Source organism: Ranitomeya variabilis, chromosome 2 (assembly GCF_051348905.1).
Source record: "Ranitomeya variabilis isolate aRanVar5 chromosome 2, aRanVar5.hap1, whole genome shotgun sequence".
Classification (NCBI taxonomy): domain Eukaryota; kingdom Metazoa; phylum Chordata; class Amphibia; order Anura; family Dendrobatidae; genus Ranitomeya; species Ranitomeya variabilis.
This window is the reverse complement of record NC_135233.1, coordinates 789025766-789039163: the sequence shown is the minus strand read 5'-3', so window position 1 is coordinate 789039163 and position 13398 is coordinate 789025766. Positions and strand designations below refer to the sequence as shown.

The 13398-nt window shown below is 44.6% G+C and overlaps 1 protein-coding gene across 5 annotated transcripts in view; it reads left to right on the top strand.

The window, feature by feature from the left end:
• TTK (TTK protein kinase) overlaps positions 1 to 13398 on the top strand; it is an 89639-nt gene that overhangs the window by 35515 nt on the left and 40726 nt on the right. For all 5 annotated transcript variants that reach the window (XM_077289830.1, XM_077289827.1, XM_077289828.1 and 2 more), the window contains 4 exons: positions 12631 to 12774; positions 12862 to 12976; positions 13079 to 13145; positions 13229 to 13314. In XM_077289830.1, the coding sequence (XP_077145945.1) occupies positions 12631 to 12774; positions 12862 to 12976; positions 13079 to 13145; positions 13229 to 13314 (412 nt within the window). The remainder of the gene's footprint in view (positions 1 to 12630; positions 12775 to 12861; positions 12977 to 13078; positions 13146 to 13228; positions 13315 to 13398) is intronic.

Genomic DNA, 13398 nt, shown 5'->3' with positions numbered 1-13398 from the left:
GCCGGACTGAGATAGCCAGAGGGCCGGATGTGGTCCACGGGCCGCACTTTGCCCAGGCCTGCTCTAGATGATTGCTGTGTCATTCTAATAGCCGTAAGAGGAGCAGATCTCCACAACTGTTAACCAGCTAAATGCCGCTGTCAATCAATCACAGTGCCATCTACAGCACTCATCTGGGGGGTGGGGTGTTGATCTGTTCCCACCAGTCATCCGCACCCCCGTGATGCGATCGCGGGGCACCAATGGGTTGCCATTACTGCCAGGGGTCTGCTGAAGACCTCTTTGCCTGTCATGACTTTAGTCCTGTGAAAAACGGCTTCTGGCTGGCGTTAATAGGACATGGTGATTTTTGCTCTGTGTGGCAATACTGGGATGTTGCTGTATATACTACAAGCTATCTCAGAGGTTCAAGTCGACCGAGGGGACAAATGCAGGAAAAAAGTGTTTTGGACAAAAAAAAAAAACAGCTACTGTTCCCCCCATTTAAAATAGAGCTGAATAAATTGAATACTCATGGTATCGCTGTGTCCGTAAAAGTCCAATCTATCAAAATCTAACATTAATTAACCCGATGTAAAGAGAAAAAAAATCAAAATGCTAGAATTCATATTTTTGGGTTGCCACAACTCCTTTAAAATTGTCGTATCCACCCCAAAATAGAAGAAAGAAAAATATCATGTTGCCCGACAAATACAATCCCCTCGCTAAGCTCCATCAACTGCAAAATGAAAATGACACAAGCACTTTTTTTTTTTTTTTAAATGAATTTCAGAATTTTGTTTTCACCACTTAAAAACAAAAGCTATGCAAGTTTATCACCGTAACTGTAAGGACACGGTGAATCTTATTTCCAGGTAATTTTTCCCCTCACCCACAAGCGGAGGACTTAACTCCAGGTATTTTCTTAAAGGAGTGGAAGAACCTGATGTTTCGCCTGTCCCAAAGAGGAGGGTTAATTGCAAGTGGCATTGCTACATCAATGAAACGGAGAGAGGAGCTACTATTACAAAATAACATTTGGCAGCTGTTTATGTAGACCCAATGCATCGGATTCTTCTAGATGATCAACAGCTAACTAAAGGAAAAGAAGCTCTGTTTGAAATAGCAGTAAGGATGAAAGGGTTGCAGAACAGTCAGGAGGAACAAGAAGAATTTGGTCATCCTGCCACATCTTCACCCTCATCAACTGATGAAGAATTTAATTTCGAAAAATATTTGGATCACAAGGACCGTGCAAAGCGTTCCCGCATAGAAGAAGAGTCATCCCCATCAAAGAACACAGCCAGTACATTTCAGCAGAATTTTTCATGTGCACGGAAAGGAATTGAGAAATTTGACCGTTCATCAAAAATAACAGTGCAACAAGCGATTCCTCTGTATCCTGACATTGTCGGAGATGTTGCCCGAGTGGATACTGCTTTGCCACCTATCCAAGTTAGTGTAGAGAGGTTGTTCTCTGCTCTCAAAATAATTAGATCAGATTTGAGGGCATCCATGAAGGAGGATCTGACAGAGGCAATACTTTTTCTGAGGACAAATTTATAGATTTCTTCTTATTAACTGCATAACAGTGTTTATAGCATATTTACTTACAAGAGTTTAGAAAAGTTTATAAAAGTTATTTGCTATATTCTAATTGTATTCTAATAAATATAGTTTTTGCTCTAAGTGGTCTGATTACTTATATGATGGTGAGAAACTGAATAAGCACGATGTTAATATTTTACAACAGTAAATTTATTGTTACGAATTGGCCATTTATGAAGGAGTTGGAGCCGGAACCTGATAAAATCCAGGAGTTGGAGTCGCACCTGTGGCTTACCGACTCCACAGCCCTGGTGTAAATGGTGGCAATAAACAAAATTATGCCATTTCACTTCACTTGGCATTTTGTTTTCTATTTTCCAGTACATTATATAGTAATATGACCGATGTGCTGTTTTTGTTCTCTACATTGTTCACACCTGACTGCTGTTAGTGCTGCAGATGGTGGATCGGTGGGATTGCCATGGGTCGAACCAGGGCCGGCTCCAGGTTTTCATGGGCCCTTGGGCGACAGAACCTCAGTGGGCCCCCTTGTGGAGCAAATCATGTGGCGACAGTAAAACAGCAGGGACCACAGAGACCCAAATATTTTATTTAGAAAAAAACTATGTAAACTTTATAAAAACACTAGTGCAAAATAGAGAAAGTGCAATATATCAGGGAAACTTTTGATAAATTTGCTTCTCTGTAAGTTGTAAACTTCTAAACAAATTTAAACAATTTATGCCTTTTGCTAGATCTTTAACAGTAGTTACTTTTCTTAGGTGCTCCTTTAAACCTTTCTTCCCCATCTATTCCCTACCTACAAAAACTCCCCACTCTGTGTGCACCTGCAGTGTGGACCACTGACCCCAATATTTAATCAATTGTGTCATTGCTAGGATTACTCCCACCCCCCAAAATCCCACAGAAAGTAGTAATGCCCCTACTGTGCAACGACATGTATGGGCCTTTGAAGGATATAAATATATAAATACAATTGTAAATGCATTAATTTAAAAAAAACCACAATACTAAGTGCTATTTACATGAACTCTGTATTTACTGTCAGTGTACATGTAACACAGTGATCACTGGTGACATTATACACAGGAGCTCTGTATATAGTGTCAGTGTACAGGTAATACAGGGATCACCAGTGACATTATACACAGGAGCTCTGTAAAAAGTGCCAGTGTACAGGTAATACAGTGATCACCACTGCCAGTGACATTATATACAGGAGCTCTGTATATAGTATACAGTGTATAGTGTCAGTGCACAGGTAATACACTGACTCACCAGTGACGTCTCTAGCTGAAGTCCTTCATCTTTGCTTTTCTCATTCATGCAGCACAGACCGCCATCGCTTCTTCCAGCCAGGACTCGCCTCTGCATAAAAAAAACACAGTTATCTAGAGCACATTCCCCACTTTTTCCCTTTCTTCTACACTACACATCTGAATACAGAGGTCCACCCACAATCAATATATAATTGGTTATTATGCAACCTCATAGATTGCAAGCTTACGAGTCCCCCATCATGTGCAGTCCCCCTTACCTCCCACTTCATGTGCAGTCCTCCTTACCCCCACTTCATCATGTTCAGCCCAACTCCCCCACTTCATCATGTGCAGCCCAACTCCCCCACTTCATCATGTGCAGCCCAACTCCTCCTTCATCATGTGCAGTCCTCCTTAACCCCCAAATTCCATCATGTGCAGCCTCCTTTAACCCCCCAAATTCCGTCATGTGCAGCCTCCTTTAATCCCCCCAAATTCCACCATGTGCATCCTCCTTTAACCCCCAAAATTCCATCATGTGCAGCCTCCTTTAACCCCCCAAATTCCGTCATGTGCAGCCTCCTTTAACCCCCCAAATTCCACCATGTGCATCCTCCTTTAACCCCCCAAATTCCATCATGTGCAGCCTCCTTTAACCCCCAAATTCCATCATGTGCAGCCTCCTTTAACCCCCAAATTCCATCATGTGCAGCCTCCTTTAACCCCCCCAAATTCCATCATGTGCAGCCTCCTTTAACCCCCAAAACTCCATCATGTGCAGCCTCCTTTCACCCCTCCCCACTTCTTCATTTGCAGTTACCCACCATTTAATTTAAAAAAAAAAAAAAAAAAAAAGGTTTTTTTATACTTACATCACCACTCGCTCCCTTGCAGCGCCTCTCCGCTAGCGTCCTGGCCGGGACATGTCGGCACGTGCGCGATGACGTCATCGCGCACGCCCGACACCTGACCCGGAAGCATAGAGAGATATCATGGAGCCTGGAGGGAGCAGGAGCTGTGCAGCCGTCAAGCTGACAGCCGCGCACAAAGCTCCCGGACCCGGCGCGGACGTGTGCGCCGACTGTGACTGCTGCCGGCCGCTTCACAGTGCAGCGCACACGGCCGCGCACAATTTGATGCAGCTTTGCACACAATTTGCAGCTTTACAGCCACCACCAGGCGGCCGGCCCTGATCAGCTGCAGGGGGAGCGGCCCGGGGGGCATTTGCATCTTTGCAACCCGGCCCAGTCCGCCCCTGCTAGGGGGGCCCCCAGAAGTCAGGGGGCCCCGGCATCTGCCCGACCCTGCCGTCCGCTGACGCCGGCCCTGGGTCGAACCCCCACTGATTTGATATTAGAGACCTATCCTAACTCCTCAATAGCTAAGGTTAACCTATCCAGAAGAGCATGAATGCGACCAACCATTAATGTGGAAAGTTACATACTGTAATGAAAAATAGTAATAAACCAGTACAGTAATCCAAGCAAAGTAAAGAACAAAAAAAAGCAGAAAAAAGGTGTAGAGCAAGTCGAAGACCCAATAGTATTTATATGCTCATGTTGATATCGATGGGGATAAAAATCCATGGATATAAATATATGGATATGTTGTTGTGAGTGTACTTGATGGCGCCAGAGATAAGAAAAAATAATAAGTAGCATGATGTCCGCTAATATTTAGATATAAGCTAGAGCAATCAAACTGCTGATACTTAGAGGGTATCCAATCCCGAAAATCATAATGTTTTTTAAGCTAATCTGTGCTGTAGTTTACTATGTAACAACCCTATAAATTTTGATTTTGTTTCTAACTTTTGTTCCTCCTGAATTTCACTTCGTGCCCCGCCCCCACTTGGTTTACCTGCGGCTCTACCAAACTTGACAGCTCCCTGTGCTTTATTATCTAACCTCACAGCCAGAGCTGGCACTGGCCCGGCTCAGTGGCGAGCACTGCCCACTGCACACTCCATCTTTCCTTTGAGTAATTTTTAAAATGTAAAAAAAGTGTGTATATGTGAATGTATATATGTATGTATGTATATTTATTTATTTGTGCCGAAGACACCCCCTCGGCTTATACACGAGTTATTGTGACAGAAGACGGAGGGGGAGCAGCGGGTCACAGGAGGCAGAAGTGGTGGTAACTGTGCCCGTTGCTAAAGAGAAATGAATACTCACGGCACTGGCAATGAATACTGATTTCTCTTATTGTGCACACAGTTACAGCCGCCGGCTTCCAGCAACTGCCGAGCTATCATGGGTGCCCGCTCATTAAGGTAATGAATATTCACCTCTCTCCACTCCCACAGGTGTGGACAGAGGTAAATATTCATTCTCTTAATGAGCGGGGACACGTGATTGCCCGGACACAGCAGCTGCTGGCACCCGACTAAGATGCGAGTGTGCGCAGGGAAAGTAGGTAGGATGTTCTTTTTTTTTTTTTTTTTTTAATTTGCTTTTCTCATGGCGGCCATGCATGCAGGATGGGGATGAGGAGCCATGCAGCCAGGGATTGGGATGAGGAGCCATGCAGCCAAGGATGGGGATGAGGAGCCATGCAGCCAAGGATGGGGATGAGGAGCCATGATGATGAGATGAAATCTAAATTATCTGGCTATAAAGTTTCACTATTTCAATACATTAAGATTGGGCGTTGTGCCTCCTTTCTTTTTCCCAGCTTGCAGATCTCTATCCGAACGCCCTTTGAACGTTGCTTTTTGCATTACTCCTAAGTATCAGCATTTTGATTGTTCTAGTTTTATACCTTTTAATATTAGCTGATATCCTGCACTTAGCAACTTATTTTTTCCCTATCCCTGGCGCCATCATGTACACACAACAACGTATCCATATACCTACGTCCATGGATTTTTATCCCCATTCATGTTAACATGAGCATATAAATACTATTGGGTCTTCTACTTGTTGTTTACATCGATTCTTGTATTGTTTTTTTGTGCGTTTTATTACTAGTACTAGCTGTACTACCCGGCTTCGCCCGGGTTAATGACTGCTGTTAGCAAAATAGAATGTGTTAACAAAAATTTATTCTGCACACAAAAACCACAAAACAAATAGATAGAAATGTAATTATTAAAAGGCAAAAACTAAGCAAATAGAAGCATTTCACAACATATATTAGCTTTGTTATACTGAGAATGTCTTTGTTGCCTATATTAACCAATCAGAGCTCAGGTTAATTAACTGTAGCAAAATAGAAGCTGAGCTGTGATTGGTTGCTATTGGCAGCCTGATAAATCCCCAGCCAACAGGAAGCCCTCCCCCCTGGCAGTATATATTAGCTCACACATACACATAATAGACAGGTCATGTGACTGACAGCTGCCGTATTTCCTATATGGTACATTTGTTGCTCTTGTAGTTTGCTTATTAATCAGATTTTTATTTTTGAAGGACAATACCAGACTTGTGTGTGTTTTAGGGCGAGTTTTATGTGTCAAGTTGTGTGTGTTGAGTTGCGTGTGGCGACATGCATGTAGCGACTTTTGTGAGATGAGTTTTGTGTGGCGACATGCGTGTAGCAACATTTTGTGTGTTGAGTTGCATGTGACAGGTTAGTGTAGCAAGTTGTGTGCAGCAAGATTTGTGCATGGCGAGTTTTGCGCGTGGCGAGTTTTATGTGTGGTGCATTTTGAGTATGTGCAAGTTTTGTGTGAGGCAACTTTTGCATGTGGTGCAACTTTTGTACATGTGGCAATTTTTCTGTGTGTGCAAGTTTTGCATGAGGTGAGTTTTCCATGAGGTGAGTTTTGCACGTGTGGCGAGTTTTGCGTGAGCCTAGTTTTGCATATGGCGAGTTTTGCATGTAGCGAGTTTTGAGTGGTGACTTTTGTGTTTCGACTTTTATGTGGCGAGGTTGGTGTGTGTGTGTGGTGAAATGTGTGCTGAGGGTGGTATATGTGTTCAAGCACGTGGTAGTGTGTGGCGCATTTTGTGTTTGTGTTCATATCCCCGTGTGTGGTGAGTATCCCATGTCGGGGCCCCACCTTAGCAACTGTACGGTATATACTCTTTGTCGCCATCGCTCTCATTCTTTAAGTCCTCATTGTTCACATCTGGCAGCTGTCAATTTTCCTCCAACACTTTTCCCTTCACTTTTTCCCCATTATGTAGATAGGAGCAAAATTGTTTGGTGAATTGGAACGCGCGGGGTTAAAATTTCACCTCACAACATAGCCTATGACGCTCTCGGGGTCCAGACGTGTGACTGTGCAAAATTTTGTGGCTGTAGCTGCGACGGTACAGATGCCAATCCCGGACATACACACATACATACATACACACATTCAGCTTTATATATTAGATATACCTGTATGTAATCTCCTGTATATAGTATATACCTGTGTGTCATCTCACCTATATATAGTATATATCTGTGTGTCATCTCCTGTATATAGTATATACCTGTATGTCATCTCCTCCTATACATAGCATATACCTGTGTCATCTCCTCCTGTATATACTATATACCTGTAGGTAATCTGCTCCTGTATATAGTATATACCTGTGTGTCATCTCCTCCTGTATATAGTATATACCTGTATGTCATCTCCTCCTGTATGTAGTATGTACCTGTATGTCATCTCCTCCTCTATATAGTATATACCTGTGTGTCATCTCTCCTGTATATAGTATATATCTGTGTGTCATCTCCTCCTGTATATAGTATATACCTGTGTGTCATCTCCCCTGTAAATAGTATATACCTGTGTGTCATCTCCTGTATATAGTATATAGCTGTATGCCATCTCCTCCTGTATTAGCCCTCGTTCACACGTTATTTGGTCAGTATTTTTACCTCAGTATTTGTAAGCTAAAATGGCAGCCTGATAAATCCCCAGCCAACAGTAAGCCCACCCCCTGGCAGTATATATTAGCTCACACATACACATAATAGACTGGTCATGTGACTGACAGCTGCCGGATTCCTATATGGTACATTTGTTGCTCTTGTAGTTTGTCTGCTTATTAATCAGATTTTTATTTTTGAAGGATACCAGACTTGTGTGTGTTTTAGGGCGAGTTTCGTGTGTCAAGTTGTGTGTGTTGAGTTGCGTGTGGCGACATGCATGTAGGGACTTTTGTGAGATGAGTTTTGTGTGGCGACATGCGTGTAGCAACTTTTTGTGTGTCGAGTTGCATGTGACAGGTTAGTGTAGCAAGTTGTGTGCAGCAAGTTTTGCGCATGGCGAGTTTTGCGCGTGGCGAGTTTTATGTGTGGTGCCTTTTGAGTATGTGCAAGTTTTGTGTGAGGCAACTTTTGCATGTGTTGCAACTTTTGTGCATGTGGCAATTTTTCTGCGTGTGGCAATTTTTCTGCGTGTGCAAGTTTTGCGTGTGGCGAGTTTTGCACGTGTGGCGAGTTTTGCATGTGGAGAGTTTTGCGCGTGGCGAGTTTTGAGCGGCGACTTTTGTGTTTCTACTTTTATGTGGCGAGGTTGGTGTATGTGTGGTGAAATGTGCACTGAGGGTGGTATATGTGTTCGAGCACGTGGTAGTGTGTGGCGCATTTTGTGTGTGTGTTCATATCCCCGTGGTGGTGTGATTATCCCATGTTGGGGCCCCACCTTAGCAACTGTACAGTATATACTCTTTGGTGCCATCGCTGTCATTCTTTAAGTCCCCCTTGTTCACATCTGGCAGCTGTTAATTTGCCTCCAACACTTTTCCTTTCATTTTTTCCCCATTATGTAGATAGGGGCAAAATTGTTTGGTGACTTGGAAAGCGCGGGGTTAAAATTTCACCTCACAATATAGCTTTGACGCTCTCAGGGTCCAGACGTGTGACTGTGCAAAATTTTGTGCCTGTAGCTGCGACGCCTCCAACACTTTTCCTTTCACTTTTTCCCCATTATGTAGATAGGGGCAAAATTGTTTGGTGAATTGGAAAGCGCGGGGTTAAAATTTCACCTCACAACATAGCCTATGACGCTCTCGGGGTCCAGACGTGTGACTGTGCAAAATTTTGTGGCTGTAGCTGCTACGGTTCAGATGCCAATCCCGGACATACATACATACATACATACATACACACACACACACATTCAGCTTTATATATTAGATTACAATTTTTTCCAGCCCAGTAAAGTATGTACCTTTCTACATTGCTGGTTTGTCGCATTCATGCTCTTCTGGATAGGTTAATCTTTGTAATATATGCATGGGACCCATTAAAGGGACCCCTTTGACTTATTGGTGCAACCTCTAAGTAAAAGAGAAACCTTTTAAGTATATGTCGCATAGGAGCACCCGTTACTAATCGGTGATCAGCTAAGAAACCAAGTGATATTAATTCCTGTTTGATATGAAATAATGTCCAATATTTTAATAATATTTGGCATACTTGTTTAAAAATCCCTCCATACATAGTTTACAGGTTTGTGTAGATGTAGGATTGTGTTCGGTCACCATTAACTCCTACTATAAACAGTTTTGTTTTTGACTGAGATAGTTATTTTATTTAAAAATAAATAAATGTATGCCGACCTTCATTATGGTCATCAGGAGTTTTAGTGATGCCTTGGTAAGACTACTTGAAGTCACAGCAGAGTTCTTTGGTTGTGATCTAAAAATAGGAGACGGCAAAAATACAAGATACACTGCTAGAATGGACTGTGCGCTACAGAAATCCTAGTATCATTCCTTCCTTCCTGTCGGAAGTATTGGCCGGTGCACATCAATCACAGTTCTGACATTTAATCTGCTTTTCAGCTGCTGTAGACAGTTACAGCCGGCCAAGTGTCAGTGATCCCTGTATAGATGCTGTGACCGCTAATACTACCGGCCAAGTGTCAGTAATCCCTGTATAGATGCTGTGACCGCTAATACTACCGGCCAAGTGTCAGTGATCCCTGTATAGATGCTGTGACCGCTAACACGACCGGCCAAGTGTCAGTGATCCCTGTATAGATGCTGTGACCGCTAATACTACCGGCCAAGTGTCAGTGATCCCTGTATAGATGCTGTGACCGCTAATACTACCGGCCAAGTGTCAGTGATCCCTGTATAGATGCTGTGACCGCTAATACTACCGGCCAAGTGTCAGTGATCCCTGTATAGATGCTGTGACCGCTAATACTACCGGCCAAGTGTCAGTGATCCCTGTATAGATGCTGTGACCGCTAATACTACCGGCCAAGTGTCAGTGATCCCTGTATAGATGCTGTGACCGCTAATACTACCGGCCAAGTGTCAGTGATCCCTGTATAGATGCTGTGACCGCTAATACTACCGGCCAAGTGTCAGTGATCCCTGTATAGATGCTGTGACCGCTAATACTACCGGCCAAGTGTCAGTGATCCCTGTATAGATGCTGTGACCGCTAATACTACCGGCCAAGTGTCAGTGATCCCTGTATAGATGCTGTGACAGCCAGTATTGCCGGCCAAGTGTCAGCGATCCCTGTATAGATGCTGTGACAGCCAGTATTGCCGGCCAAGTGTCAGCGATCCCTGTATAGATGCTGTGACAGCCAGTATTGCCGGCCAAGTGTCAGCGATCCCTGTATAGATGCTGTGACAGCCAGTATTGCCGGCCAAGTGTCAGCGATCCCTGTATAGATGCTGTGACAGCCAGTATTGCCGGCCAAGTGTCAGCAATCCCTGTATAGATGCTGTGACAGCCAGTATTGCCGGCCAAGTGTCAGTGATCCCTGTATAGATGCTGTGACCGCTAATACTACCGGCCAAGTGTCAGTGATCCCTGTATAGATGCTGTGACCGCTAATACTACCGGCCAAGTGTCAGTGATCCCTGTATAGATGCTGTGACCGCTAACACTACCGGCCAAGTGTCAGTGATCCCTGTATAGATGCTGTGACCGCTAACACTACCGGCCAAGTGTCAGTGATCCCTGTATAGATGCTGTGACCGCTAACACTACCGGCCAAGTGTCAGTGATCCCTGTATAGATGCTGTGACCGCTAACACTACCGGCCAAGTGTCAGTGATCCCTGTATAGATGCTGTGACCGCTAACACTACCGGCCAAGTGTCAGTGATCCCTGTATAGATGCTGTGACCGCTAACACTACCGGCCAAGTGTCAGTGATCCCTGTATAGATGCTGTGACCGCTAACACTACCGGCCAAGTGTCAGTGATCCCTGTATAGATGCTGTGACCGCTAACACTACCGGCCAAGTGTCAGTGATCCCTGTATAGATGCTGTGACAGCCATAATTGCCGGCCAAGTGTCAGCGATCCCTGTATAGATGCTGTGACAGCCATAATTGCCGGCCAAGTGTCAGCGATCCCTGTATAGATGCTGTGACAGCCAGTATTGCCGGCCAAGTGTCAGCGATCCCTGTATAGATGCTGTGACAGCCAGTATTGCCGGCCAAGTGTCAGTGATCCCTGTATAGATGCTGTGACAGCCAGTATTGCCGGCCAAGTGTCAGCGATCCCTGTATAGATGCTGTGACAGCCAGTATTGCCGGCCAAGTGTCAGCGATCCCTGTATAGATTCTGTGACAGCCAGTATTGCCGGCCAAGTGTCAGCGATCCCTGTATAGATGCTGTGACAGCCAGTATTGCCGGCCAAGTGTCAGAGATCCCTGTATAGATGCTGTGACGGCCAAGTGTCAGCGATCCCTGTATAGATTCTGTGACAACCAGTATTGCCGGCCAAGTGTCAGCGATCCCTGTATAGATGCTGTGACAGCCAGTATTGCCGGCCAAGTGTCAGCGATCCCTGTATAGATTCTGTGACGGCCAGTATTGCCGGCCAAGTGTCAGCGATCCCTGTATAGATGCTGTGACAGCCAGTATTGCCGGCCAAGTGTCAGCGATCCCTGTATAGATGCTGTGACAGCCAGTATTGCCGGCCAAGTGTCAGAGATCCCTGTATAGATGCTGTGACGGCCAAGTGTCAGCGATCCCTGTATAGATTCTGTGACAACCAGTATTGCCGGCCAAGTGTCAGCGATCCCTGTATAGATGCTGTGACAGCCAGTATTGCCGGCCAAGTGTCAGCGATCCCTGTATAGATTCTGTGACGGCCAGTATTGCCGGCCAAGTGTCAGCGATCCCTGTATAGATGCTGTGACAGCCAGTATTGCCGGCCAAGTGTCAGAGATCCCTGTATAGATGCTGTGACGGCCAAGTGTCAGCGATCCCTGTATAGATTCTGTGACAACCAGTATTGCCGGCCAAGTGTCAGCAATCCCTGTATAGATGCTGTGACAGCTACTATGACTGGTTGAGTGAGAATGATCCCATATATATGCTGTTACGGCTAGTATGGCTGGTTGAGTGTGAATGGTCCTGTATATATGCTGTGACGGCTAGCACAGAGATTACGGTTATGGCCCATTGACCAGTCTTGCTGTTCCATTGTAACTATTCACCTTTCATATTCTGTTTTTATGGTTTTCATATAAATTGTATCTAGCTTTAAGACTTCTGCGTGTCACTAGAAAGAACTTGTCTAAGCCCCCTCATCACCAGCTGGCCCCAATGATTCCTAATGGTGCTGGATACAGCCCTCCGCTAAGCTCTTCTATTCCTTCTTTCATGTGATCACAGGGGCTATAGAACTCCATTGATAACTTCTGCATAACCCGCATCCATTGTCACAGCGCTGTACTCCCCACTCTCCCCATGACCATGAATGGAGCAGGTGTGTGTAAGCTCAGCCACCTCTCCAGAGCCCTGCTTCTACTAGTGGATCTCCCCAGTGACCAGTAATTTAGCACCCAACCTGTGGATAAGTGGTTACAGTGGACCAGCCCCTCTGAGATGCAGATGACAAGTAGCAGATGTTTTTTAGGAACACATATAGACCTAAAATTATGATCATTTTGCCAGGAAACTTTAAAAAGAGTAAGCAAATTCTCCAGAAAGGAAGGGATTGCGGAGCTGCGCCGGCAGAAATGATGGACTTGGCTATGAGGAACTTGCAGCTGAAGAAACCTCAGCTGATTTCTGAAGAAGATAAAGAGAACTTGTCCTGTAAGTGACTTCAGTAGGAATGTGGTGTTATGTCATCAGCAGATGCAGGCTGACTACTTATTTAGGTTCATTGACGTTTTTTTCCAGTGTCTTTGAGCCACACACATGGTGAAAATGCACAGAGTTCGGCATCGGGAAGGACTCAAAGGATGCACAGCGACAGCTCAGAGGAGCTTTCCAACAACCTGATCTTTTCATTTGGGTATCAAATTATATATTTTTTGTTTAATTTAAGGATTTGTTTTAATTTTGAGTGTAATATGAGTGTCTTTGTACCAGAACTTAGCATGTGCCTGTTTTCTAGACAAAAGTTGAGCTCACCAGAAGATTGTGATGAAGTTCGGAGGAGGCCTCCAGTGAACGTGCCTAAGGTAATGTTACATTGTAGCTTGCCCTGTACAGCGCTGCTCCCAGTCTACTATATACTAAACCTCCTGTGTTTTATGCCTGCCAGTTTGGGAGAGTCCCTGTACAGTCCACAACCCCTCCAGAAGCAGATGCCAGCAATAGTGACACCTTGACTTGCTCAAGTGTTAAAAGGTACTATATATTCAAGTCTAATCAGGGCACAGGCTTCTTTACAGTAATTCTGGGATTCATAAATGGCTAAAACATTTGACATTT